Genomic DNA, 27,974 nt, shown 5'->3' on the forward strand with positions numbered 1-27,974 from the left:
TCAGCTTTACCTCTGCTGCAGTCCGAACTGGAAAGCACATGGTTGTTGTTTGGAACATCTTACAGTGGTGAGGGTTTAAACTATGGGGCTGGAGTTTTAAGGATGGTGTGTTCAAGTTACGGTTTCTGCTATAGAGTAGCATCCATCATAGCAGTGGAATAAAGGGGGGCTAGTCACATCTGTAGGTTCTCCAGCTCTCTCTCAATCCATTTCACCCAGAGAGGGTCTGCCTGTAACTGCAGTGGGGAAAACCCCATCCCTTTTGTGGGGCAAGAGGTGCTGTAGAGAACAGTTCCTGTGCCTGAGGGCAGCAAGCTGTCTGCTTTCCACAACTGCTCTTCCAGCAGTAAAATACTTAAGGGTGCTAAACAGGCTCTATTGCTTCCCTAACCCCTTTCAAGTAATACTCTGTGCTGCAGCACTGTAGCTGGAAGGTGTTGACCTAGATTGCAGGTCTTGGTTAGACATACATTAGCTGCATTTGTTCCCTGGAGCTGTGGTGCTTCACTGGAGCAGCACTCGAGTGCTTTCATTGCAGCAAGGAAGCCCTCGGCAGGGTGTGATTGATTTCACTAATAATAGGCAGCTGTTACAAGGTGCTAGCCGGCCCCTTTAAGCACAGGTAATTAAGGAACTACAACTCGCGGGCTCCACAAAGGCTGCCGCAGGCCAGCGGTGCGGTGCTCCCTAGGCCGCAGTGCAGCGGTAGTCCACGGCCACCCGCCCGGTACTTTTCCATCCTAGACGGCCCCCGCAGGCTGCGGCCGGAGGGCAGTAGGGCCCCGCAGGCGTGCGGATGGGCGACAGGGATCCCGATAGGGATGCGCCTGCCGCTGGCTGCAGCGTAGATCCTCCCCCAGGGCTGCTGCCGGGTCCCGGGGCTGGCGGTGGGACGGGCGGGGCTCCCCCGGGCCCGCGAGGCGGCGCATGCGCGGCGGCTTCCCGGAAGCAGGCGCAGGCCGGGCTGGCTGCCGGGGCCGAGCGGCGCGCTGGGGCTGCGGGTACCGCCGGCGCGGAGCTGCGCGGCGGGATGAGCCTTGCGGAGTGAGGGGAGTCCCTGCCCGCACTCCTGCCCTCTCCGCTCCTCTCTTCTCTGCTCCGCCCGGCTCCGCTCTGGCTTCGGGCCCCTTCTCTCTGCGCTGCGGCGGGCGGAGGCGGCGGAAGGAAAAGCCCATGGAGGGGAACCGGGACGAGGCCGAGAAGTGCATCGGGATCGCGCGGGAGGCGCTGGAGGCCGGCAACCGTGACCGCGCTCTCCGCTTCCTCGGCAAGGCCCAGAAGCTGTACCCGACTGAGACGGCCCGAGGTGAAGCTCGGCCCTGTTTCCGCGGCCGCCCCTCCTCCCCTCTCCCGCTGCCCTGTTCTATCGGGAGGAGGGGGAACTGCAGGGACGGCGGGAGGAAGGGGGATGGAGGACGTCTCCTCACCCTGGGGAGCCGTTAGCCTGCGCGGGAGCCACCTAAGGATGAGGAGAGGGGATCCCTCACGCGCTTCCTCTGTGCGGGGCTGGCGCTGCCCCCAGAGCAGCCCGGGCTGGGGGGTCAGGCGTGGGGAAAAAGGCTAAAGCGATGCTTAACGTGCCCAGCAGGAGCGCTCAGGGCAGGTGGATTTCCACCGCTGATGCGCGGCTCTGGCGTAAGGCGGTGGGGGGGGACTGGGGCTAGCTCTCTCCTCGCCAAAAGGGCTCGTTCTGGGCCTGCCCAAGCCCTCGCATGCATTCCCCTCTCCCTTTGGCCATCAGTATTAGCATAGCCACGTAGACTGCTTAAATCCAATGAACAGCAGGACAGCTCAGGCCCCAGTCCGAGAAAGGCTAGGCTGGCTTCTCTTCTGTCACTGTGAATTACCCCTAGCTAACGGCTTGCAGTAAGAACTGCAGCTCCAGACTGGGCATGTCTTCAGCCTCTCGTTCACTTGTGGTTTCGTTTCTCTCGCTGTACAGTAGCTACCTAGGAATTGTGCACACATTCAACTTTCCTAGAGAAAATGAGATAGGTGGCTCCCCCTATGACTTCATTGGCTCTTCAGGCCTTTCTGTGCTGAAACTTAACACGTAATTATCTGTCTAGCAAAAGGTTTTTAGAAATTATTTTTTAAAAGGAACAATAGCAGGATTTCAGTGTATACAAAGCTGTTACTTGTCTTGGAGTTTTTCTGTCACATAGTGTCAGAAGTCAGCTCGAAAGTCGTTTGAATGCAGCAGTGACTTGTTGCGTTCCTCTGGTTCTCATTGTCTGTGCCATGGAAGGAACAGGAAAGACTCATTGCTCTGTAATGACTTAAAGGCCTCAGCATTTACCATTTTTGGAACATGTCTTTGAGGTGAAATTCTGTCTGGAAGTGTTCTTTGCTGTATTTTATTCTGTAGTAGAGCCTTTAAGTCAGGTGAGCAGATTCAGTGGACTTTTTCTACTTTTTCTACTTCTATGGAGACAATAAACAAAGGTGTCATCAGTGCTTTTGTTTTTTTATAGTATACTTTTTTGGGGTGTCTTTATGTTTTCTCTCCTGCAAGACAGGAAGGATGTTGCTGGTAAATCACCTGGAAGAAGGTAACCATTCCTTTAGATCAAGACCATAGTACTGTTTATGTTCTTGTCACATTACATACCTCTCTGAAAGAAGACCAAGCAGAAGTTTGCTAAATTCCTCTAAATTTCTGCTGCTTGAGAAGATGATACGCATGAAAATAGTTCCAGCTTTTTGGAAGCAGCAGGCGGGAAGGCTGAGGTTTTCAGTCCAGCTTCTTCCACCAAAGACAGCGAATACTTCGTTTGCTTCACGTAGCTTATTACCATTTTATACCTCCAAGATAAGAGTTACAATAGCTTTTAGGAAAAAGAAGAAAATTCCAAGTGATTTGTTTTGAGTGTTTGGGTTTGTTGGTTTTGTGGGTTTTTTTGCCTTTTAAATGGGGCTGCTTCTACATAACCACTATTGTAAAGTATTCAGTGTAAGAAATAGATGGCTAATTAGGCTATTGTCTGTAGGACACTTGTTTTATTCACTGTGGAAATTAGCAAAGTGTGTCACAAATGAGGTGTATGTCTGGTGAGAAGATGGCCTTGTGTTTAAGGTAGTGGACTATAATCTGAGGAACTATGTACTGAAACTAGATGCTTCACAGTATTTCTCTGATGTTAAGTCACTTCACTCAGTTTCCATTAGTGATGTCTAATTGTTTGTGCTTCATTTTTCAGATACTCAGCTTGAAACAAGGGCCTGGTTTGTGGAACTGATGGGCAGTTAAAGCTCCATCTGAAGCTAGTGAGAATTGCAGATGCTCTAATACCACTGAAAAAAATAACCAAAAAAGCAGGCCCTAGGCCTGATTTGAACTAGGTACTTAGAAATTAGGGGTGCTTCAGTTTTCTAGCTCTGGAGGTTGATAGTTCTTTTCAGCTGATCCCGTTTCCTCCCAGAACAGCACCAACTCATTGATTCTCCACCCCCAAGTTCTCCAGACACTTAAATAGCCCTGTTAAAAGTGCAGTAAGCTGCAAGGACACAGAATGTCCTCTTTTCAGCACTGGAAGGTGTGCAATAAATTAGAACTGGCATTTTACACTGACTAAGAGCAAATGAAATTACTGTTTTGTTATATCAGTGTTGGGTTTTAGATAAATTAAGCAGTGGGGAAAGGAAACAATATTTCATGATTCAGATAATTAAAAATGTGTCATAGCGTATACCGGAGAGAAGGAAACAATTAAGGTTTTGGTTCTAATACAGATTCTTAATTTGCAGTCATAATGTTTTGGGTTTGTATGGTGATAGGACATTATGGTACAGCCCCAGTTGTCACTGCACCTGCTTACTTTCTCCCTGGGGTACATATTAGAAGGTAGTTCATACCAATTTCTCACTGAAGTCACAGATTCTTCGTAGGTTGTACCTTTTAATATCACTTTGAGAACAATTGCCCACCCTTTCACAACTGATGTTCCATCAGTGATAAAAGCAGAGAGAATGGTAGCACTGAATCTTTTACTGGTGGTTTTTCCTGCTGATGTTATGGCAGGTTATAAAAGGACAGAGAGTAGGTTTTAACTGTTGTCTCTAAAACAATACCATGTGTGGTTTGGTTTTGGTGACATTTGTATTTAAAGTGCGTTCACCACTAGTTCAGTTATCAGTGTAGTTTAGTTTGCAAAACAAAGCTTCTGTCTGAAATACGCTGACTGCAGCAGTGCTATTTTAATGCTTTAATAGTGTAATGTAAGGTTAATGCTTATTTAATGATACTTAGCTAATGACTTCATGGTAGCAGTGGTCATGTTGATGTCACTTTGCTAGAAAATTGTTTTACAATTCAAAACATTGCTTGATTTTGGGTTTTGCTAATGATCATCTTGCAACTGAGTGGAAACTAGTTGCTTGACTGGAAAAAAAAAACAGTAAGAATTGATTTAAAGATAATAAAGGAGAAGTTCCTTTTAAGCTTAGGTGCCATTCTGTTTGGAGTTGAAGGCAGAAATTTATATTAAGGACAGTTTTTCAGTGCTGCTAAAAATATTCTTGGACTATTTCTGCTGCTGCCTTTGAAGCCCAAACTCTTTAGGAGTATGTGAGCTTAGTTTTTCAGAGTGTTGTATTAGTACAAATTCTGAATTAAACAGTTCTTCCATTAGTCAAAGTGGGGGTCATGTTCAATGCATAATGGAATCAAATGCAGTGCAAGGATCTTTCATTCAGCAGCAGGTAACAGTACACACAAGAGAGCCTTCAGACACACTGGAGATAAGATTCATTGTCTTACCGGCTAACAAAATAAGTCTTTGGTTCCTTGTATGTCCTAGTTTTAAATATCTAAATGCACAGTGAAAGTTTTCTTTAATGCACTGTTAGGACTGCAGTTCCAGCAGCGGATTTACCACCAGTAGTTCACAGAAGAGTCAAAAAATTGTTTCTGAATATCTGAACTGTATCTTTTATTTGAAGAAAACAATAGCCCCAGACCCTGTGCACTGTTTTCTTTTTCAGTGTAGAACAATAGCATGTTTGTATGTGCTGTGTCCTGCTATTTTAAGAAGTTAACACTTAAGGTTTTGAATTTGTTTTATTATTTTTTGCAAGCATGCTGCATTGTCCTCTCAGCAATGCAGCTCCATTATGAGGATGAGAGATCCGAAATGATAAGGAAGCAGTGATGTTGAAAGTATAGTGCAGCTAAATCAGTTAATGAAAAGACCAGCTAAACATGCTGTGAAGAGACACTGGGTGTTAAAAATGCAAACCATTGTCTATACCTGCATTTCTACCGTTGTCTCTTACTGATTTGGCATGAGCATTACTGTAGGGATGGGGAATTTCTAAAGCAAAGCCAATATAAAGGCAGGATTTGAAATAACACTTACTTGACAGTTTTGCTAGAGGGTAAGTCAGGGTCATATGTTCAATATGATCCCACGTGATACTGTTATTAGATACCAAAAATCACAGGATAAAAAAAAGCGAAGCATATTCAGACAGAAAACGCTTCATTCTCAGGGCTCTGTCTGTGCAAATCTCTCTTCTTGATTACTTCTTGGTCTGCAGACATAGTCACCTTGTTGGAGTTCTTCCTTCATTTACTGCAGAACCTTAAATGCTGTAACAGATGATATTAGAATAAACTATTGCAGATATTTGGATAACTGTTTCAGTTACAATCCATAATGCCACTGCAGCTTTCCCGTTTTCAAGAACCTCACTTCATTTTTAGTGAAAACATCCCCTCAGTATACAACTCGACATCTAAATGTTAGTTGTTTCTTTATTTCTGCAGTAAAAAGCCTGATCTGATCGACTGATGAGTCTTGCAGAGGCAAGCATAAGCGCAGGGCCAGCACTCAAGTCAACTGACTCCTTGTTTAGTCCGGGTGTAGCTATTCAGTCGCAGTACGTCAGGCTGCTGTGGGCAGTGGGTAATAAGTGAATTAATAAGTAAAAGCAAATAATGGAAGGGTTTTAAAGAGACCATCTCAGGGAAGTGGTGGTTTTCCTTTTAAACAAAGCTCTGCTTTCTTCTCTTTCCTGTGCTTCCAAGAGATACAAGCTATGATGTGTAGGATCCCAGTTTTCTGCTGCTTCAAGAGAGACCTTGCTAATCGAAGGACACCAAATTTTAAGATTAGTTTTAGGAGAAAATCCTTCAGGGTTCATCTCACTAGTTTCTAAAAGGAAATATTTTTATAACCATAAAACTATAACATGCTTTCACAGTGAGTGGGACTTTTTTGGGGAATTTTTATTACAGCGTTTTTTTCTGCAGGTAGTAACTCCCAGTTTATGAAACAAACTTGGAGTATGTAGTTTGCCATCTTGCTCTGAAGGGATCTCTTTTCAGGAAAGACAGACTATTTAATAGTCTTTTATCTACATTATGCTTTGCGTGCAGTCCTTTAGGTTAGAATGGTACTGTTTCTGATTTATTGGTAAAACAGATACTTCCAAGATACACACTTATATCCAGAAAGAAAAAGAAGACTTAGTGTATGATGATTTATTAAATTGTTAAACTTGAGACTTGTTGGAACATGGAGGAAGGAGGATTTCAAAGGGGATCTAGCGAAAGCATGCTGATTTTCAAGGTTCAGGTCTTGGAGTTGGGTGTAGCTGGCTGATGCTGACTTACCTGTGGCACTTTAAGTAGCTTGAATTTCAGTTGGTATTGCGTGGAAGGGATATTGAGCATCAGTTTGTGGCCACTAATGGTTTACATTACAAATACGTATGTATGTAGCAACTGAAATGTGCTGGAGATGGGCTTGGTATCTGTGTGGAATAATTTGTAGGTTCTTTAGAGTGTTAGGTTAGTTCCTATTTATTGAGGAATAATATTCCTCAGTTGCTTATTCAGGTATTCAGGTATTCTGGTATTTTCAACCCCAAGCATGGGTTCAGTGCCTCTAAAACCCATCTAGAAATGAAGGACCTGGACAAATTTTTTACAGTATTAAATTACCTTGGCAGAGGTGGAGGGGAGTCCAGTCACTAAGTTTGAAACTTTTTTCCATAGTTTTCCCACAAAAAGATGTTGCTAGACTGGCTTCAGAAAGGTTTATGGTACAAAGTGATGATCAGTAAGAAAGTAGGTTGTAGCAGCTGGTCTTTTATAATTGTGGTGCTCCCAGTTAAGATACTTGAGAGCCCTAACTTAATCTCTAATGCCTATAATGATACTATGATATGCTGTTGTTTTACAGTTTTGTTGGAAGCTATTACGAAGAATGGAAGTACTGCTGGGGGAAGCGCTTACTGCCAAAAGCCAGCCAGTAGCAATGATCAAAGTAAGCCCAGTAACACGAAGGAGAGCAATGCATCCGCAGCAGGAGAAAGTGGAAAAAGCTACACTGCAGACCAAATGGAAGGAGTATACAGGTATGGCCTTGCTTAAATACATCACTGCTTTTTCATTCTGTGTATTATGTACTTATGCTTTCAGCTCTAGAATCTAAAGAAGCAATAAGAAAAATCAAGGTTAGATGCGAGGGGTTACTTGTACTGAACTGTGCCTAAAAGGAAGAGGAGAGTTGTGCTGCAGTTAAACACAGTGTGAGACATTGTCACTTTCTGTGAGAAAGATGATACTCTTCCTTTTAAACCACCAAGGTTACTTTATATAAAGATAATACTCAAAATACTTAGTAAGTCCATGTAATAGTAAATGGAAGAAGTGATGAAAATTGCAGGACAGTGTTTCTGTTCTTAAATATTTTTATGCTCAATATACATGCTCACTCTTAATGTTTATTTTCTGTACAAGCTGGTCTTAAATGAGTGTTAAAACTGTTTCATTCTGGAAGTGCAGGCACCTAAGAAGCTCTGAAGCCCGTAGTCTAAGTTGCATTATTATAATCTCTACATGGACTTCATGTAGCATGATAGTATTAAGATTGGGTGACATCAGGAAAGGAGGATGTGCAAAAAGAAAGAAAGATAAGTAGAAATGCCCTGAGGCAAGTAACTCTTAAGTCATGTTATCATTACACACTTGTTGGCTGTAGGAATGAGAAAAATATGGGTTGATATGTGGTCTGATTTCTGCTAAAGAAATAGGTATACAGCCACTCCAAAATTGCACACATCAAAACCCATTTGTATTTTCTTTTAAGTCTAGCCTAGATATTTTCAAGAGAGCTCAATGAAGGGAGATCAAAAGGTCCTTATCTCCTAATTTGCATAGATTGGGTGAACTGTTGTGCAAAATGGAAATTTGTGTGTGGTTTTTTGTATGCATGTGAAATGCATGCTGCAGTTGATACCATCTTGGCAGCTTTTCCTGAAGTTCAGTAATGTGCTCAGCTGTGCTAACAGTGAGGAAGAAAAGTAGCTTTGCTTTGTTGATACAGCAGCTCTGCATTCAGGCAGGTAGAAAGCAGTATCTCTGGCATGGCTATAAACTTGGTGTTGTTACTTACTAGAGCTTTTAATTTACCATCATCTCTGCTTGATTAATGTTATTGCCCTTTGTGACACATGTAAAGCAAAACCTGAATAAGCATGTAGTTTTTGGCCACCTTCAAAGATTACCTGTTAAAATGAGCGCAAAGTGTGTGTATGTATGTGTGCACACATGCATATGAGACAAAATCCCCAGAAAGAAGTCATCTGTGAAATGAGGCTTAGATCAAATTAAGACATGTAATGCAGTCTCAGAAAGGTGCTACAAGGAAGGCTGTATTCCTGGAAGGATTCACTCGCCTGTGACATGCCCATCTGAGCTGCAGTCTGCTTTGACATCAGACTTTCTCCAAGTTCTTTCTTTTTTTGTTCCTTTGTTGCAACAGAAAGCATGTTGCCTACTTTGTCTTGAGCAAAATGATGTTGTCGAGCCAACTTTTCTCCCTGGTATGCTTTCATGGTGCTGTGTATTGCTTCCTTGAAGGAATTCACAAGATACCAGATAAAATTAATCCAGTTTGCTGAGATCAGAACCAGAGTTAAGGGCATTTGCGGAAGTTGCATATTAAGGATAATCTTGATGCAACATTGGTTCTTAATACCTATTTCAACAAGCTGCTTTGTGAATATTGAATTTGGGGGGTTAAAATCTTCCCAGGTATTTCAGTTGAGCAATTGTAATAGCTTACATAACAACTCATGTTTATTTGTATTTTATATGCAACTTAAAAATCAGCTGTTAAACCAGAATCTTGTCCTTAGCTTGAATTATGCTACTATCCTTGAATGATGCTATATACCTAATAGCAGTTTATAAACCTTTGGAGAGAGACTGAATTTTGAGTTAGATGTGCAGTGATCAACAGAGCAAGTCTCCAATTCTTGTGACATCAACACACCACTTAGAAAATTTATGGTTAAGAATTAACAAACTTGTGTGCCTTGCCAAGGGGAACAGGATTAAATTCAAACAGTGGGCTAAAACTTAATGGAAAAATGCAGCACATGTAGTGATGATAGCTGAGGGAAAGCTTATGTTTAAACCACAGTGAGAATGAGCTTTCTAGCTGGAAACATGACAGGCTGTATATGTTATTGTTTTAGTCAGGCCACAGACTTCTGCAATTAAATGAAACATGCCTCTCTGGGGAGGGTGTTCTTCAGAGAGCAGAGCTTGTCACCACCATATGCTTCTGCCATATCACTGTGGAATGGTTTTCAGATGTTTTGTTGTGGCTTAACCCCTGCCAGCAACTAAGTAGCACGCAGCCACTCACTCATCCCCCTGCCCCCCCAGGTGGGATAGGGAGGGAGAATCAAGGGGGGAAAAAAGGTAAACCCCACAGGTCGAGATAAGAGCTGTTTAATAATTGAAATAAAATGCAATAATAATACTATTATAATAATTGTAATGAAGAGGAAGACAACAAAAAGAGAAGAATGAAAACTCAAGAACTGATGCACAACACAGTCGCTCACCACCAGCTGACTGATGCCAGGCCTGTCTCTCCTGGCCAAATCCCCCCTGGTTTATATACTGGGCATGATATGCTGTGGTATGGAATACCCTTTTGGTTAGTTCAGGTCAGGCTGTGTTCCCTCTCAGCTTCTTGTACACCTCCTCACTGGTAGAGCTTGAGAGACTGAAATGTCCTTGATCGGGGTAAGTGCTACTTGGCAACAACTAAAACCTTGGTGTGTTACCAGCATTGTTCTCAGACTAAATCCAAAAACCACAGCACTGCACCAGCTACTAGGAAGAAAAATAATTCTACCCCAGCTGAAACCAAGGCACCTTTGAATTAGGTAAAGAAATGTGTGTGAAGAGAGTTGGTTTTAAATAGTGTTTCATGCTTGATTTTTATTTTTTTTCCCTGTAAGGAAAGAAATTTCTAGATAGCAAAGTAGCAAATCTTCATTTTTTAATAAATTCTATATTTTGCCATGTCAGTTTGACTGTCAAACAGTTGTTTTGTATGCTTATGATTCGAAAGGTGGTCATTATCCTCAAGTATCCTTCCCTCTATGAGTTCTGGTTCTGTGTTAATAGTGGAACTTAATAATATAGACTGAGAGAAGGCATTCCTGATTTAACTATGCATGCCATTTCCAATGCTTTTTCTGTATAAGCTTTAGTGAGCAGTTGGACAAGGGGACAGACTCTCAGCTCTCTCTCACTTGGATCACTGATTATTGTTCCTGGAATTGTCCAGCTATCTTGAATTTGCTTGTGACAATAGGTTTAAGCATACTGAAGACATGCTTAGAGCAGTAACTGATGTAACTGCATTAATTTTCATCAGGGTTACTCTAGTAATGTGAGTAGGTATGAGAACAGCCAAGCACCTCTGTGCTGGTTTTATATTTGCGCATACGCAGGGGACGCTGATCACTAGCGAGCTACTGTAACAGTTCTGTGGAGCATTACATGAGCTCGGCTGGGAAAAGCATAAGATGCAATATCTTTCCACTGATTGCATAAGTGCTGGGTGATGCTCTGTTCTTTGTGGAAATGGTGTTCACTATTCCAGTATGATAACTTGAAGCATGAGATACCCCAGATCACTTTGTTGCTTCTGAATTGAAATGCTTTGAAAATACCATCTGTAGTACGTGCATTTTTTTTTCTTAAAGATGTTTATCTTGTCACTGAGGGCTGGATCAAGTTGTGTTAACGCTTTAGGTGACCTGCATATCAGAGATACTGACAGGAGACTAGCAGAAATATGTTAGGACCCACAGTAGACTTGTGTCTTTTTTAGAGTTAGTGCCCCAGGAGTGACGAGGCAATTGAAAGCTGACTGAGCAATATAACCTTGAGTGCATCGTGTGCACAAAAAAGGGAGAATTTGCTTTGTATTCTGAGCTCTTTAAAGCAATTCCTTCACTATTTGATGTAGGTTATTGGCATCTTTTGCTGAGATAAAGAAACATCTATGTAAGAAAGAACACTAACTTTTTCTTCTAGTTCACTTAAAACAAATGAAGTACTGATCAGAATTACAGTTGTCAGTTCTTCATTACTTTCAGACAAATTCTCTTCACATCTGCCTACTCACACCACATGTGCAGACCCTTTTTGTGGACTAGCATGACAGTAAAAAAAGGATCATTTGCCTGCTGTGTATTAATCTTTCCCATTTCTTTTTATGCTGTGAAGTGTGTATTAATCTGTTGTCTGCCACATGATTAAAAATAAATTCAGACACATACATAGGTCATACACTTGATACAGGCTTCCTTTAAATTATATTAACATTCATATGGTGTCTTATGTCTCCTTTTTATTAAATAGTCCGTATCATATGTTCCGTATTAGCTTTTTGACATCTGAAACATAAGTGCCATGATGAAGCTGGATTGCTATCTTGTGAAAACTGTGGTGTAGAATACTGCTTTTCCTGCCCTGCCAGTGCCTGCCTCTCAGAATGAATGTTTTTGTTTGGATCTTTGAGCTAGAACCAAACAGACTAATAGAGTCATGAGTTCTATAGGAACCTTGTAAAGGAGGATTAAATGTCATCCAGTAGTGGCTGAGCATAATCACCATTTTGATTTGAATTTATGGAGTAAACAAACAAAAAAAAATTGCTTCTGTACGTTTCATGGATCAGACTGGAAGGAATTTGTGTGACTGACTTTTTCCAGGCCTTCTGCTGAGACTTCTCTGAATTCAGCAAAACATTTGCTAAAATTGAGAGGAAAAACACCCCAAACCAAAAAAGAAATCAGGGTATGCCTCCAATTACGCTATAGCACTCCTGTGAATTGTTGAAATAGCCATTTGAGTGGTTGAGAAAGTCAAGGTAGAAATCACAGTCAGAAAGCCTGTCATGAATGAGTGGAACAGAAGATACGGTGGACTTCGTCAGAAAGCTCCTGGCTTCAATCTATGCATTTTATAGGTAAAATAAAAGGTTAAACAAAATGTGGAGAAATGTGTGCTGATAGAAGCTCCGCCTTTAGTATTTCATGTAATGCACACAGGAGAAACAAACTGACCAGGTACATTCAAGAGGAAGGTACTAAGACAAGCACCCTCATGTGGTGTTGAATCTGTCAGTAAAACAGAGATCTGAAGCTTCTGGGGCATTCATTCCAAAAACTAAGGACATATTGGTACTAGCTTGAGTTCCTTGACAAGACTGTGACCTCCACTTCCCAATCTAGAGCACTTTTTGCTTACACTTACATCATCCAAACTGTGACTGGCACATTCTCAATTCAGCTGCAAGATGCCATTTGCATCAGGCTCTCTGGCATTACTGGAAACTTGAACCATGTAGAAATTGGTCTGCATCTTACTGTGGTTTTCAGCTCATCTCAGTGTCAGTGTAGCTTCCTCTTGCTCAGTCCTTTGTTACTAACGTTCACATTGCTGCTCATTGTGCTGCTCAGTTCAGATTACCATTGGCAGAAATAATTGTGGCTCCCATTGCAAGCTTTTGGAGGTAGTGGTTGAAGTATTTGTCTTTTTGTCCATCCTTGTGCTTATAGACAAAAGCTTTGGAAGGCCCTTCAAAATACGTAGTCATACTAAAACTTAGTGATCATGGGTCACTGCAGGTATTTGATACAGAAACGCAGATACAGAATCTCTGGTAGTTTTTGTTAATCTGATAGAAGCTGTCGATGCTGACCTAATCTGAATTGTAGATTTGAAAAGTGAAACAAGAAGCACAGCAGTAGGATCACATCATACCTTAGTCACAGGAGAACCAGTGGTGGTAGCCACAGAGTTTCTGCAGATGAGAGCAGGCATTTCAGTTCCTGGAGGAATTCCTCTGCCTTCAGCCATCAGAGCATGAAGAGGAATCCAGCGTCAAGCAGAACTGGCTGTTGCTATGGTCTGAAACTGGCTGACCAGTTCTACTGGAGGTAGCTTGTCGGCTGCAGGTTGGGATAGTGGAGCTTTGCAAGTCACAGGGAGACTCCTCTGTCAGCAGACTGTGAACGAATGTTAGCCATCACTTGCCTTCATGGTGTTTGAGAAGTCTATTCTGTAAAAGCCAGGTATTATTTCAGGAACATGCAGCAACATGCCCTCCTGAATCAGCCAACAAATCTGTTAACCAGAAGGTCAGTGCCAAGGTGCTGGCAGGGGACTAAAATTCAGCAAGGACAGAAATTAGCTAAACAAAAGAAATAATTTCACAGTAATTCAGATGCAGAAGTGATCCAACCAGGAATGAAAAATACAAGAAAAGCAATTCACAAAAAAAACAAAACCCCAAACAAATTAACAGTGAAAACACCAAATAAGTCAGAAATAACAAAAAACCCCAGTTCAGTACAAAAGGGGCAGTCAATAAGCAAGTGGCAGATAAATTGCAAGTTTAAAAGGAAACATTAGTATGGAGAAATGTGCATGTGCAAGAAAATTAACACTAGAAATGTGCCTTAAGTACAGCAAAACCAAGCAAGCAAGCAACAATTTGAAATGCAGCTTTCAGAAAGTTAGTTAGTTGTTCATGCTGAGAGTGGGGGTTCGGATGCAGTTAAAGCCATAAGTAATATTGATGGTCAGACTCTTCCAAAGCCTCCACGGGTTTTCATCTTTTCCAGCCTCTGCTGGCCAATGTTGTGTAGCCTGCAACAGAAGACAAGTGTGAAGGGGATGGTTCCTTCTGTCCATCTGTCCTTCTGTGACAGATCTCCACAGGACTGTTCAGTGCTCCAGGTGAGGAATTCTGGCAGTGTGATGATTGTCAGATGTCTGGAGTTTACTGGAGACAAGGGTTGGGGAATATGTCCAAAAAGGCCTGCTTCTGCTGAGGGAAAAGGGTCAGGTTGGCCCTAGCTTCCAAAGGCTCCCAGCAGCCAGAGAGAAATTTATCATCAGGAGAGTGGCACTTAGGGGGAAGAGGACTTAAGTCTTGGAGAGTCTCTGTGTGAAGCCCATGATCCTCATCTCTTTAAGGTGGAGGAGGTATGTGGCATGTCAGGCCCTGATGGGTGGGCTGTGTGCTCCAACAGTGTTCGAGAAGCATGATAACTGCACAGCACACGTAAGACCTGGATTGCCCTGGTGATTCCATGCAGTTGTCCTGCTGTAAACAGACTGACCAAGTTGCGTTTGTGATGTGTTAGTTTTGCCTTTCAGGAGAGCATCACAAACACTGCTAACTTTAATTGGAAAGTACCCTCTAAGCGTCTTTGGTTGTCCCATCATCCTTAGTGCAGAGCTGCTGCTGTACAAGTTTTGGTTCAGAACTCACATGGACTTGTCTGAAAAAGCGAGCCATTACCCTGTAATGATTGCCCTGAACTGTGCTCAGTAAGGGACCTCCTGGCAGAAGTCACTGATTCCCTCCCTGTAGGAAACTTTGCATTAACCAGGTACTAGCTACTTACAGTCCAGATGCCTTTTGCTTTGAAATGGCAAAGCAATGGTTATAAAACTCTTGTCTAATACCAGAGTGTAGCAAGGGCTTCATAGCACAGGGTCACTGCTGAAAATTCCAAGCTTAGGTAGGGGTTTGGCCCCTGTATATTTATACAATTATTTAATGTATTCCAGTTTTAAAGCTTGATCTGCCTAATCCAAAGTTCTGCTAAACCCTGCAGAATTACCACCCATATACCACACATATATGCGTATTCCACATGATTTGTCATGAAGTCACATGCAGCAGTGCTTCTCAGGCTATCCAGCAAAGTACTATCAGCTTGTGTTTGCAGCTGAGGATTGTTAGAGCCAGCACTCACTTGGTTGAGATCTGAAGATGACAACAGGCTAAACAGTGAACAGGGGTTAAGTATCTCAGTGTTGGTTCTGTGCAATAGAAAGGAGGGCAATGTAAATGATCTGGAGGATCGGTTACAGGTCTGCTGTAGACAGTGTTGCTGTGAGCGTGCGCATCCTGACAGGAACACACAAAGGAGAATAAAAAGTCAGGGGTGGCTGTCACAGAATCACAAAGGTTTGTTTGAGCCTGGCCATTTAGCCTAGGGTAGCAGGTCAGCGTATGAGGGCAATTTGATACAAGATGTGCTTGAAATACTGAATTGTAGCTTCATATGAAATCGGGAACTTTAGAATGGCAGTGCTTGTGTATTTGTAGATTGTCTTGTTTAACAAAGCAATCACCAGCAAAGACTTGCTAAGAGGCAATTGAGATGTGTTATACCTTGGCTGAACACTTTTTCTCAGTGAAAAATAGCTCATTTGTGAAGCAGGTTCAGGATAGTAGTTGCATGGAGGGTGATAGCATTTATCCCTTTGAGGGGCAAGTGCCATCTGACCCACAAGGCGGGTTTCTCCCTGTGCTTTCTCATCAAGGAGTAGCTCTGGTTTGATACACTGGCTCTAGGCAGACTGTGGTGTCGGAAGCTGATCACGCACTGACCTGAACATATTCTGACGATTCCTGCTTTTCCAATAAGGGTTTCCCACTGTGGGATTTTCACTGGTTGTGAATGGGAGAAAGACAAAGTGAGTTTTGGGGGGTTGGAAAGCAGGTTGGTATTTCTTGGGCTTTTTATTTTTTTTTTTCCACTTTTCTTCTCTGTATTCTAGAGTTGTGAAATAAATGCATATAGGTTCTGCAAAGAAGTATGCTTTCATGTTTGGATTGGGGGGGGAGGTTTGTTACTTCTGTGAAAAAATGGCCATACACTATTGGGGGAAAAAGTTGTTGAGAACACATGGTGCTTAAAACACTTGAACAAATGCTCGCTGCAGTTTTACTGCTAATAAAGTAACTTTGCTAAACACTGGTGACTCACCACCTAATCTTATATCAACCAAAGTTCTGAAGAGTCTGGTCCACAAAAGATAATTCAGATACTGAATTATTGAAGAGAAGAACTTAGATGGGATACTGAGATAACAGTTTCTTGAAATAAAAGCTTAATTCGATAGCGTTACACTTTAAATAAAAATGTCTTTGCTTGCTGCAGTTCATAAGTGATCTAGGTCTTGAGGCTAAGGATGAAGGGATCTTAACAGTACCAAAGTTTTTTCTTGTTGTGAATGAATGAACAAATGAACAAACAAAAGTTTCTAGTACTCATAGTATAATTTAATGTCTTTCCTTTCCATTCTTTATTGATGATGTGTTCTTTTTAGTTAGCTTTATCAGCTTCTGGAACTTACTAAATGTTAGTTCAATATAATGAACTGTATTTATGTGACTGGGTATTTGTGTTGGCAGCTGCATGCATGCATTCAATGCAGTGCTCTTGTGAGCATTACACCAAGACTTCCACAAAAGTTTGTGTTATTTGATTGAACACAGGAAAAGAGATCCCTCACATGAAACTTGATTTGATCAATCTGTGAACTATGAAGGACCACACACAACGGTGTAGTTGTACTTCTGATGCTAGCATTCCCTTAATTACAGGGTACCCATTCTTCTTTCATGAAAATGCCAGAGGCTTACTTCCCCCTTTTTCCGCTTGGCTGCCCTGTGTGTAGTCTTTGCAACTCTAAACCCATATTTATGTAGAAATCCATGTATTTAAGAGAATGTGGGCACAGTTACAGCCATATGAAGAGACTCACACAACGCTTTTAAAGTATTTATGGATGTAATTTATATTTCTTGCTTGGACAAGCCTTCTGTTTTGGTATGCACCAAATGTCAATGTGCCTCATTTCTGCAATGCATGTTTGTGATTTGGCCTTATTTTCTGAATCCTTATCCAAGTAACTTAGTTAGGTTTTAAGGTGTATTTATTGATTTGGTCAGTTCTTCCTGCCCACACAGAATTAATGTTCTCTCTGCCCTCTATAACTGATCTTTCCCTCTTCTGGGTATTGTAAAGCCTACCAAATCATTACATCATTTCCAGGTTTTGCTTTTCCTGTCTGGGAGAGACGGCCTACAGGAAGAGTATTTCAGTGTTTAAATAAAGCTGCATTGAACATATGGGATGAGATGAATTTGCAGTTGCTGAAGCTGTTATTGTTTCTGTGAACTTACATAAATACTTACAGAAAGCTTGTTAAGATCCAGGTGCATTCCCAGCAGCAGAGGTATTCTCATATGCCTTATTTCCCTGAAAAGTGAATGCTTGAATGGTGTCACAACTTGACTTTTATTTGGAGAAAGGGAGGTATTGTTTGTTTTGTTTTAAATTGTGCATACCAGAGAGCATTTGCTGTTGACAGTCATAACAGGCCTTCCTACCCACTAGCTCTGTGAATAAATTTGGAATCTTCATTTTATGCATTATTAACATCAATATTCAAATAAATTGGGGATGAGGAAATGCTACAGTAATTGCAAACTGGGACAATGTCTTACAACTCTAGTCGTTCTACAGTAGAAGCAGTAAAATAAATGTACATAGTAAGTAATTTTGAGTCTGATCGTTTGTTGTGCTCAGTGGTGAGTTTATTATGAAAAATGCCATTCTTTATTTCTGGAGTGGATTTTTAAATAGATTTTACATTGAAAGTGAGACATGTAATGTATTGCATCAGTGAAATGGATTACCTCATTTGCAGCTGTGTCCTAACACAGTACTTCTACATCTTTTTGTTTACAATGTTTTACTTCATTTTCTTTTGCAGTATAAAGAAATGCAAAAACTATTATGAAGTCCTTGGGGTGTCAAAGGATGCGGGTGAAGAAGACCTAAAGAAGGCTTATAGAAAACTTGCTTTGAAATTCCACCCAGACAAAAACGATGCACCTGGAGCAACAGAGGCTTTTAAAAGTAAAAACCCTTTTTCACTTCAGATTTCTTTTGCGATTAAGCTGTGTCACATGAACAGAAATTCATCTGCATTGGTCACTTGTCTTTACAAAATTGTCAGTGTGGTGTTCTGTACCTAATATTAAACTGACATTTTTATCCAAGAACATACTTGATCTTTATTGTCCTAACATATGCCTAGAAGTATAGATAAATTAGGTGGGCTTCTGCAGTAGGGTTCGGTTTCAGAACATTATCTCTAATTATCAGGTACAAGGAGTGAATATTTGATCTGTGAAACCTCTTGCACTTTTTTACTCTCGTTGACTTAATGTAGTCAATTGAATCTTACTATATTAAACCTTGAGCCTGAAAAAAGCAAAGCAATATCTGACAGCAAAATGCAGTTCTTACTGATTCACATGCCACACTGTTGCTTTTTCCTTAGAACTCCTTGTTTGTATGTAGTTTTACTACTTTTTCCACACAGAAACACTTGGGTTCAAACATGGCTATATTAACAGTTGCCTTCAACTCTTTCAAGTAGAATTTAGTCTGACTTGACCTGATCTTAGCCCTGCACAAGGGAAATTGCTGAGGAAAAGCTTTTTGAGGAAAAGTACGCCTTCATCTCAGACATAGATGAAGAAAAATGTGAATGTGTGAGAAATTATCATGCATAACAGCCAGTATGATTGTGGTACATCTATTTTATTTTTTTCCTGTGCAAGGTTTACATGCAGACATTTGAAAAAATGAATCAGATTTAAATTTGGTAAGGGAAAAAAAGAAAAAAAAAAGTCCTGTTGAGTAAGACTTCTGACCCAGAAGTAATTTAAGAGGTAATTATAATAATATACTAACAGTTCCAGATGACAGTTGGATAGACTACAGCAGGAAGGTTGATGGTTAATGATTATTTTAATGCAGCTACATGATGGCTTTATCTAAAATAAAATGTGTTATTCTTATAAAATTGACTCCAGCCCTATGAGTAAAATAATTCTTCTGTGTTAATAGCAGTTTAAATAACCTTTGAAATGCTAGAAATCAGTTTCTTATTATTTAATCTCTTGTTTAACATAAGCGCTTTCTACAAGTTTGATGTCATCAGCTTAATTTCATTTTCTGGTTCTTAACTAAATGAGTAAATTAACATCTTGTAGGGTAATCTTGTTGACTAAAAATAACATAATAAAAGGTAGCATTTTTCTTGCTTCAAAGTGATTGTAGTCTTTTTTTGTATGGCTGAGTAAATTTATGGTTTAGTTTGCCTTTAAAGGTGTCTGATGAGTTTCTAACATCCAGCTGAGAAAAGGAGTTTCACAATAATAGCTATTATTTTATAATAATGCATTATTTTAAGGAAAGGCCACATTAGAGAACAGAGTTTGATGTTAGGCAAGGTACTCAGATCTTGAGCTACATAGTACAGCTCTTGTATAGAACGGTCTCCCTGAGATTGTATTTCAGATTAAGAAGTTTGTGCAAATATAGTCACTTTTAATCTCTTGGATTCACTTTTAATCTCTTGGAATCTCTTTTACCAACTTCATGAAAAATCTTTCTTTTGAAACTTTTGAGCAGTTAAGGGGATTTTGGGTTTGGGGTGGGTTTTTTTTTTATTTTTTTAAAGTCTTTTATTTAAAGAAAATTGTCTTTGAATCAAATCTGTTGTGAATTATGCTGACCATACTGTGACAGTATGCTGTCTTCTCTTTAGCTGCAGTCACCTGATTTATGTCTCACTAAATTCTTAATGCTTGGGAAAATATAGATTTTTACTATCAATGTTATGCTTGTGCTGAATAGAGGATACAAGAGGAACCTTGCAGCAATATTTGGTGTCAGTAGTGTATATCATGCTCTCAATGTACATTACCAAGCTTAATTTCTTTGGGTTTTCTCCTCCATTTAAAGGAATTACTAATGATTATTTCTAAGGGTATCTTAAAAGGCACATAGTTAAGATTCATTCAATTCCCTTTTTTTCTTCCTAATTGGATAATGTTGAAAACAGTAATTATGCAAAGTCATAGTCCTTATTTGCACGTGTTGAGGTTGTAGTGCTGCACCTCTCTCGAAATGTTGATGACTGATGGCTTCTCAACACCCAAAACCAATCCCTGTGCCTTGTGTTAGTTGGCTGAAAAAGAAGCCTTTTGTGGAGCAGCCTGGAAGAGAGAGGAGACAGGAAAGCAGAAAGGCTTAATGAAGATACGACTGAGTAAAGATTGTTCATTGAGTGCCAACAGAGATTTTCCTTCAGCCTGCAAGAGCTGTATGTCTGTGCACAGCAACTAGGGTTAAAGCTTGCAAAGTCAGCAGAGCTTGTGATTTTTCACACTGATTCTGCCTGTGCTCACCTAACTCAGTTTTTCTACTGTCAAAGTTGAAGTTGCCCGTTTCTGATAATGTAGCATAAATGGGGACAAGCATCCAGGCCAGGCGCTGCAAACATTGAGGTCATACTGACAACCTTAGGAGCACACATGTTCCTGCCGTGCATGCATGTTACATCATGCAAAATGTTGTGTTATTAATGTAATCTGTAAAATATCTTAAGAAGAACACATAAAAATACATTAATACTCTTGTAGGTAATAAAGTTGATGCATTCAAAAAAGTCACCACTTACCAAAGGAAACCAAAGAAGACCTACTGAGTCCATGATGTTTTTAAGCTGGGCTGCTAGAGCAAGCTGAACTTTGCAATTACCCAGCTTTACAGCTCTCATTGTAATGCGGGGTGCTTTTTTAGTAATGGCAGTGAGCGAGAACATTTCCACAAGTGTAGGTGTTCCCCTAGAAAAAGAAACAAAGCTCTCCTACCTTCTGCCTAGTTCAACAGGATAAAAGGCTTTGAATGGCGTTGGTGGGAAACTGTGGAAGCTATGCTAAGAAAAGTAGAGATGTTTCTGGACCGTGTTGTACTATAGTTAATTTGTAACATACAGTAAAAGACATCATTCTCTGCCTATTCCTGACTTTGAAATTGCAATTTTCGTGCTGGAATAGCTCTTATCTTTCATTTACGGGAGTTGTCTTTTATTCCTTGTTTCAGAAATTGGAAACGCATATGCTGTGCTGAGTAATCCAGAAAAGAGAAAGCAGTATGACCTTACAGGCAGTGAAGAGCAAACATGCAATCACCCTAGCAACGGCAGATTCAACTTCCATAGAGGTTGTGAGGCAGATATTACTCCAGAGGATCTATTCAACATGTTTTTTGGAGGGGCCTTTCCAACAGGTATTTGTATATATCAGTATAATCATTGGGATACAGTGGTACTCCCCAGAGTGACATTAGAGTCTGTGGTACTGTAAAACAGTAAAATTACTCCAGCCTGCCTACAACCTCAGTTCTTTAATCTCCATCACAGTTTGGTTTTCCCCTAAGCGTTGCTAAATCCCCAAAATGCAAGTTCGGTTCTTTGGGGTTACTATGGTGATTTTGCAGTACATGAAATAAGACAATCAGTTGTCTTAGAGCTTAAAATACTTATTTTAAACCACTTTGAAGTTGTAAGATATCTTAAAGCTATTTTATGTGCCATTGTGCAGCAGCGCTAAGTAGTGTTATATGTTGATGCTTGTGTATTGACCTCTAAATAGTTTTGGGGTTTTTCACATGATTTAAATATGGATATTTCTTTCCTTAGGTAGTGTACATTCATTTTCTAATGGTCGTGCTGGCTACAGTCATCCCAATCAGCACCGTCAGAGTGGACATGAGAGGGAGGAAGAGAGGGGTGATGTATGTTTAAGCACCATTGAGTTTAAACTATGGATTGTAAAATTTGCTGGTACTCGCTTTCAGTGGTGTGATTGCACAGGAGCTCTGTATTGCAGAGGATAATTTGTGCTTGCCAGTTATCTATTTTAGAACTTTGGCAGGTTGTACTACTTAATGTAACTAGACATGCAAATTTGAGAAGATAATAGCCTGGTTTTGTAAATTTGTTGTTGTATGTCAATGTCTTTCTAGTGACTGGTATTAGCCTAAGTATGTCACTAGTTCTGGTCAGTAATCCTTGACTACATTTAAACATTTATTTGGGCTGAGGTACGAATTGAACTTAAGGCTCGATATTCATCTATACGAATTATATGTAGTCCTATATAATTACATACAACTGTATAGATGAGGCCAAATTGCTGCATAGAATGTAACTGAATCACGCTATTCAGTTGGTAACTGTGGCTACAAGCTAACCCATGAATTCTTGCAGCTTGAGCACTGTGAATATTGTGTATGCATCAGAAAGTTAAGATAACAAAACAGTCTTTGCAGTTGTAGTTTGCCTAGCGGTTTTTAATGTTTAAAGCAGAAAGTCACACTTAGCATTAAATCTTGTCAAATCTGTTTACTTGATGCTGTTTTATGAAATACCTGAATCTCTTTTGCTCCTCAGGGAGGTTTCTCTATGTTCATTCAGCTGATGCCCATTATTGTACTGATCCTTGTCTCCTTGTTGAGCCAGCTGATGGTATCTAACCCTCCTTACGCCTTATACCCAAGATCGTAAGTAATGCTCAATTACATTACCTTAAAACAGAGGGAGGATATTGTAATCAGCCTCTCCCACTTAGAATTGTTTTAGAGAGCCTTCCATTAAACAAGAAATGAGTCTTACTAATGTGGCTTTTTCAAGATCAAGGGTTTAAGCAGCAGAACCTTAATGTTCAGGTAAATGTAGTTATTTTTATTCTCTGGCAAATTATGCAGCCATTCATTTCTTTATTTATCTTGAAATGACAAATTCAGTAACATGCTCTTCTTCATACTCTTCTTCTATAATAGCAATATATTTTTTAAAGTGTTATTTGTGTTGTAAAAACCCATAAAATAAGTATCTAGTCTCTCTCTCCCCAATCCCTCCTTTTTTGCAGAAGTACAGGGCAGACCATAAAAATGCAGACAGAAAACTTGCACGTCATTTATTATGTCAACAAGGACTTTAAAAATGAATACAAAGGAGAGTCATTACAGAAAGTGGAAAAGAGTGTGGAAGAGGATTATGTGTCCAATATTCGTAATAACTGTTGGAAGGAGAGGCAACAAAGTAAGTTTAGCAATATGTGTATTTTCATTAAATCATGCATTACTGTAAGAAGTTACCGCCTCGGGCAAGAATGAAGTGCTTGTACTATTAAAATGTTTTAATGAGAAAGCAAGCTGTTTCTCACTTCTAAAAGGGTCCCCAGTATCATTTAATTTTTGTGCTTTAGTCAGTGACCTAACGGTTAACCATCTGCAAATCATCGTCAGTTTTAACAGCCTGGACAATGCAGAGAGGGCCATGCTTCTGTATAATAACCACCTTTACAGGGAAAAATGTGATGACTACAGAAGCATCTGACCGTAGTATAAAGAAGAAAGTTTACCTGAAGGTGGTGACTGTCATGTTGTTTGCTACTTGCAATTTATCAGGTTGTGAAAACTACCCTAAATTGATTTTGGGTAAGAGGCTCCTAATAGATTTTCTGTATTTATAGGAACAGCTGATTTTGTGGGTTTACAACTTTAAAATAGCTGTTGTGTGTTGTATCTCCTTGACAGTTAAAATTTTTCTAGTGTTGATTGACATTTAAGAAAGCCTTGCTAATCCATTGTGAGTTGAAGGGGTGAAAAAAGATTTTATACAATTAAAATGCGTAACAATGTCAAGCTGTTGAACACCAGTATAATACAGAGAGTTCTTCTATAAATACCTCTGAACAATGACAGTCTGAAGCAGCATCAGCTGAAGTAATGGGCTTAACATTGAGAATGGATTTTGGGGCACAGACAAGACACCAGGGCTGTCAGTAATATGCAATATCACTGAGTGTGGCCTGTATTTGTATTGGTTTATGAGGTCTGAAGAAGTAGTAGGGGATTTTTTTTGTTGTTTCCTTAATCATATACTGCTGTGTGAAATGCGCAGGTGCTAGAAAGCTGTTACCACTCAAAAAGATGAAATGCTTGTGAAGGCCCAGCAAAGGGAAGCTGTAGCAGTGCTGTTGGGGTGGTGTAGTCAATATAGACAGAAGGAGAAAAAGGCAAGGATTAAATGTGAGGTGTTTTACACAGCTTTGAGAAGGAATGCATTGTGTGCAAAGTATTCAGGTTTTAACCTGAAAAAAAAACCTTTTCTCTTTTTTCCTCAAAGAAACAGACTTACTTTATGCAGCAAAAGTGTATCGAGATGACCGTCTCCGAAGGAAAGCAGACTCCATGTCCATGGACAACTGCAAAGAACTAGAACGGCTGACCAGCCTCTATCGAGGAGGATGAGCTACACTTATCCGCATCCATCTTTACGTATGCCGTTCTGTCTCTTGTAAATTAAGAAGAGATTAGTTTCACCATGAATGCTGGAAAAGAGGGGTGGATGTAAAACTCTACTGTGTAGCTGTTTCCAGAAACCTTATGCTGAAATATCATTTAATGGCTTCTTTACCTACTGTGAAATATAGGTAACTTTAATTGTCTAGATTTACTTCCAAGCTTCTGTGAATTCTTTCAGCAGAGAGAATAGCTCAGAAAGGATGCTATACTTGTAGAGACTTAGTCATAGTGGTTCTCCTCTAACATATTTGCCATGTAAATATCTGTGGAAAGAACACTTTGTGTATATACGAGTTAAATGACTTTCTATTTAAAAATCTCAGAAATTTAGTTCCATACAACATTTTGTCTCACTGATGGAATAAATAGTATGATTACATCACTCCTATTCAGATGTCAAGTGTGTGGAGTTGAAACAAGAATTTTTAATATTTTATCTCTAACTCTATGTAAAATCTTCTAGGTTTACCAGCTTAGAGGAACTTGGTATTTTTAAATATAATGGCATATATTCCTAAATATCTGTTGGGGTACATTGATCTGGTGTAGAGTAGCAGTTAGCTGTTGTAGTTTTTTAGTGTTTCTAAGCAATGCTGAGAAACCTAAGAACTACACTAATCTCTTTTCCAAGTAAATATTTGCAAACGCTGTACAGGCCATTACAAGCATTGCTTTTAGTACTTGCAGCAGTTTACAGCAGCTCTACCATTTGGTATTCCGGTAGTAGTAAATCCATGCGTATGGTTAACATGCATCCATAGCTTCCCGAATTTTCACTGGAAAGGTAGAGGAAAACATGCAATAGTAAAATCTTAAAGCTAAAAAAAAATTAGAAAAAGAAAAGGCAACCTTTTTTTTTTCCTGTCAGGCTTCTATTTTCTTACTCTTTTTTTATTTCAAGCTAGGTCCCAACACTGATTCCTCAATGGGTACCACAGCTAGAACAGGGAAACATTCATTGCTAAGGACAAACTATGTGCCTTTCAACACTTCCGCCAACTATTTAAATGCTTTGCTAGCTTGCAGTAGGCTCCTATGGTCAGAGCCATATCGCTTGTCCCAGGGCAGAAGAGGTAGAGTGTGCATTTTTCTGGACCAGAATGTTCCTGGACAGACTTCCTAGACGTGAGCAAACATACCATTTGGTCTGTACGTGGAAACTGTATGTAGCCACACCTGCTGATGCAAAGAGGTGTTTTGAAGCAGCTAAGTACAATGTACTTGAAGTTTATCAAAAGCACGTTGAAACTGATTTTAGGTTCAGTAGCTGATGTTTTTACATTTTAACAGGGCTGTGCAGGAGAATCTTTCTTGTATTTGAGAATGCCAGGTGGCTCTTAATAAGGGCAGTATATTTTGTCTGAGAAAACTGCTATGTTTGAGCAATGCTATCAGTTTATGTGGAGCCAAGTTCTTCTGAACTGAAAGTTTAAATACTTGACTGCCTTCATTGGAATTCCTCCTGATCCAGAGCAGGACTTGACTTTAGAGGTACACTAAATGCTATTGCTCTAAGTGACCCAGAAATCATTTTGCATTATATACCTTTTCTAAGCTGTCCCACTGGAAATGTTAAATTGGTGTAAACTGAGGGACTAGCTGCAGGCTTTTAAGCAAGCAGCTAAACCAGCATTCAGGGTAGACATGAAAGCCTGAGGTACAAAGCAGAACTAACAGCTGCTGAAACAAATGGGAAAATAAAAAGGTTGCTGTACTGGATGTCCTTACTAAGATCGTAGGAAAACCATGCAGAAGTAATGGAAAGGCACCCAATGTGTTTGAAGTCTGCAGTAGGAATTTATGGAGAAAACATGATTCCCCGGATTTTGTAACTGTCCAGAACGTATTGTAATTATACTAATGAAAACAAACTATCAAAGTATGTACTGGTACTCCTGTGTCTTCTTAATTGAAGAAAATTGTTCCAAAGGCTTTAGTAAGTACTTAGGCCTTCCCATTCACAGGTGAGTGTAAGCTTGCAGAGTGATATTTTAGTTCAGATGCCAAAAACACATCAAATATCAGAACAGTGAAGTCAGAGTGAAAAGATGCTGTTAGCATCGTGTAGTACTCGGGTGGGTTATGTCTGCCCTGCTCCTGCTGCAGCAGGTAAACAGATGAATATTGGGCTGTGTTAGGCTGGTTAGATTGCTATCAGTAGGTACCTCAGCAAACTAGAATGATGCAGTGGCTGTGGCAGCACAGGTGTCCCAGTAGTTTAAAAGCAAGACCTGGGTGGCTACATCTCACTGGATTATCTACTGCAATTGCCATTTTCAGGGAAGTTACTTAGTATTTAAAAGATTGAATGGTGGCACACTTTGAAATAGGCAGTGACATGTAGAAGGATGCTGTTATTTCCCATAGCATAACATTTAACTTGCTCTAAACGTGGCCTGCAAATGTTCTTTCAATATTCCATGTAGATGTTTCTGTCCTCATGATTGTTACTGTTTTCTCAAGTCTGAAGGGTTTTTTTCTTTAGAAAAGGAGAAAGGAGGAATTTACTGGAAATTTCAGAATGGATTTTCTTACGAACAAGATGCCAACTGAAGAGAGTGGAGTACTTGGGTATTTGCATTTGACCTTTCTTCAGAAGATGAAGTTCTCGTTAAACTAAGGTATCATAAAGAAAGGGAAAAAAAACACACCTGGTTTTGAATGGCCTGACTAAAAATCCCTGAACTTTTCTAGCTACCAAGAATTAACTCCTTACTCTACTTACACATTACCTGTATATTTGATCTAGAATTAAAGATAGCACATGCATGGGTTTTTGATTTCTCCTCTACAAGGGCAAGCAGGAAGGTCCTGCAGAAAGTGAAGACTTTTGACATTACTCTGACATACCCTAATGAGAAAGGGAGATTATAGCAATCAGTCTGTGTTCTGTTTATGGAGCATCCTGAGTCACAAGCGTGTTCAGTGTTCACACCTGATGAACATTTCCCTACAAGTTCTCTTAACTGTTCAGGTAAAACAAGATTAAATTTTACTTAATTTTACCTTTTTTTTTTTTTTAACCTTTTTTTGAAGTCTTGATTCTTTTACAAGTTTGCAAGAAAAGTAGAACATTATAGCACTAAAATGTAACAGATGCATTTAAATAGGCAGTAGAGACAACTTTAAATTATGTACATTTTTAATGTAATTTTGTAATGAATGCTGTAAAAGGATTAAAATGAGAGGGCAAGAATATGTTTTCTAAGGTTGGTTGTTCTATAAATTCCATTCGTCCGCTAAACAGTTGTTACTCTTTCTTCCTGTAATCGGTTACTACAGCAGTTACTACACAAATTCCTGAAGCTGTAACTGCTGAAAGTCCTGGTTTCCCAGTTATCTCTGTTGGGTTAACAGAGTGCAGTCAGTTTCACCAGAGGGGCTTTAGTCATCATGATTCATGGCAGTTGTAGGCCCCAGTGATGTGTCCCCTCTCTGCTAACAACTTAATATGACCTTGCAAGTGCTGCTCATCTCTGGGCACTGCTTTCCCCATGCTCCTTTGTAAACCTGGAGAAAGGATACCATGTAACAACTGTCAAATTCTGTGCCATTTTTGGCATGTGATCAAGAGCAAATAGTACAAATGTAATAAATACAGGAAAGAA

General features: G+C 40.1%; 2 protein-coding genes across 3 annotated transcripts in view; both read left to right on the forward strand.

The window, feature by feature from the left end:
* TRMT10A (tRNA methyltransferase 10A) overlaps positions 1–27,974 on the forward strand; it is a 286,742-nt gene that overhangs the window by 133,148 nt on the left and 125,620 nt on the right. The window lies entirely within an intron of this gene.
* DNAJB14 (DnaJ heat shock protein family (Hsp40) member B14) lies at positions 927–27,574 on the forward strand. 2 transcript variants are annotated; one of them, XM_061360916.1, is made up of 9 exons: positions 927–1,306; positions 2,520–2,552; positions 7,188–7,362; positions 17,909–18,054; positions 21,097–21,282; positions 21,695–21,789; positions 22,448–22,557; positions 22,926–23,098; positions 24,188–27,574. In XM_061360916.1, the coding sequence occupies exons 1-9, from the start codon at positions 928–930 to the stop codon at positions 24,310–24,312; spliced, it is 1,422 nt and encodes a 473-aa protein (XP_061216900.1). In that variant the 5' UTR covers position 927; the 3' UTR covers positions 24,313–27,574. The 2 variants fall into 2 exon arrangements, with proteins under 2 accessions (XP_061216900.1, XP_061216899.1); XM_061360915.1 differs by lacking the exon at positions 2,520–2,552 and having other exon boundaries at positions 928–1,306.

Source organism: Neopsephotus bourkii, unplaced genomic scaffold, assembly GCF_033783945.1.
Source record: "Neopsephotus bourkii isolate Nb327-2 ecotype Australia unplaced genomic scaffold, CSIRO-AGI_Nbou_v1 NB_1037, whole genome shotgun sequence".
NCBI classification, from domain to species: domain Eukaryota; kingdom Metazoa; phylum Chordata; class Aves; order Psittaciformes; family Psittacidae; genus Neopsephotus; species Neopsephotus bourkii.

Bases quoted from the DNA above. Each gene is read 5' to 3' on its own strand.
- DNAJB14 (XM_061360916.1), top strand. From the start codon at position 928: ATGCGCGGCGGCTTCCCGGAAGCAGGCGCAGGCCGGGCTGGCTGCCGG. The intron at 2,553-7,187 runs GTAACCATTCCT...GTTGTTTTACAG, and splicing joins GGTAAATCACCTGGAAGAAG to TTTTGTTGGAAGCTATTACG. The intron at 21,283-21,694 runs GTATTTGTATAT...TTCTTTCCTTAG, and splicing joins TGGAGGGGCCTTTCCAACAG to GTAGTGTACATTCATTTTCT.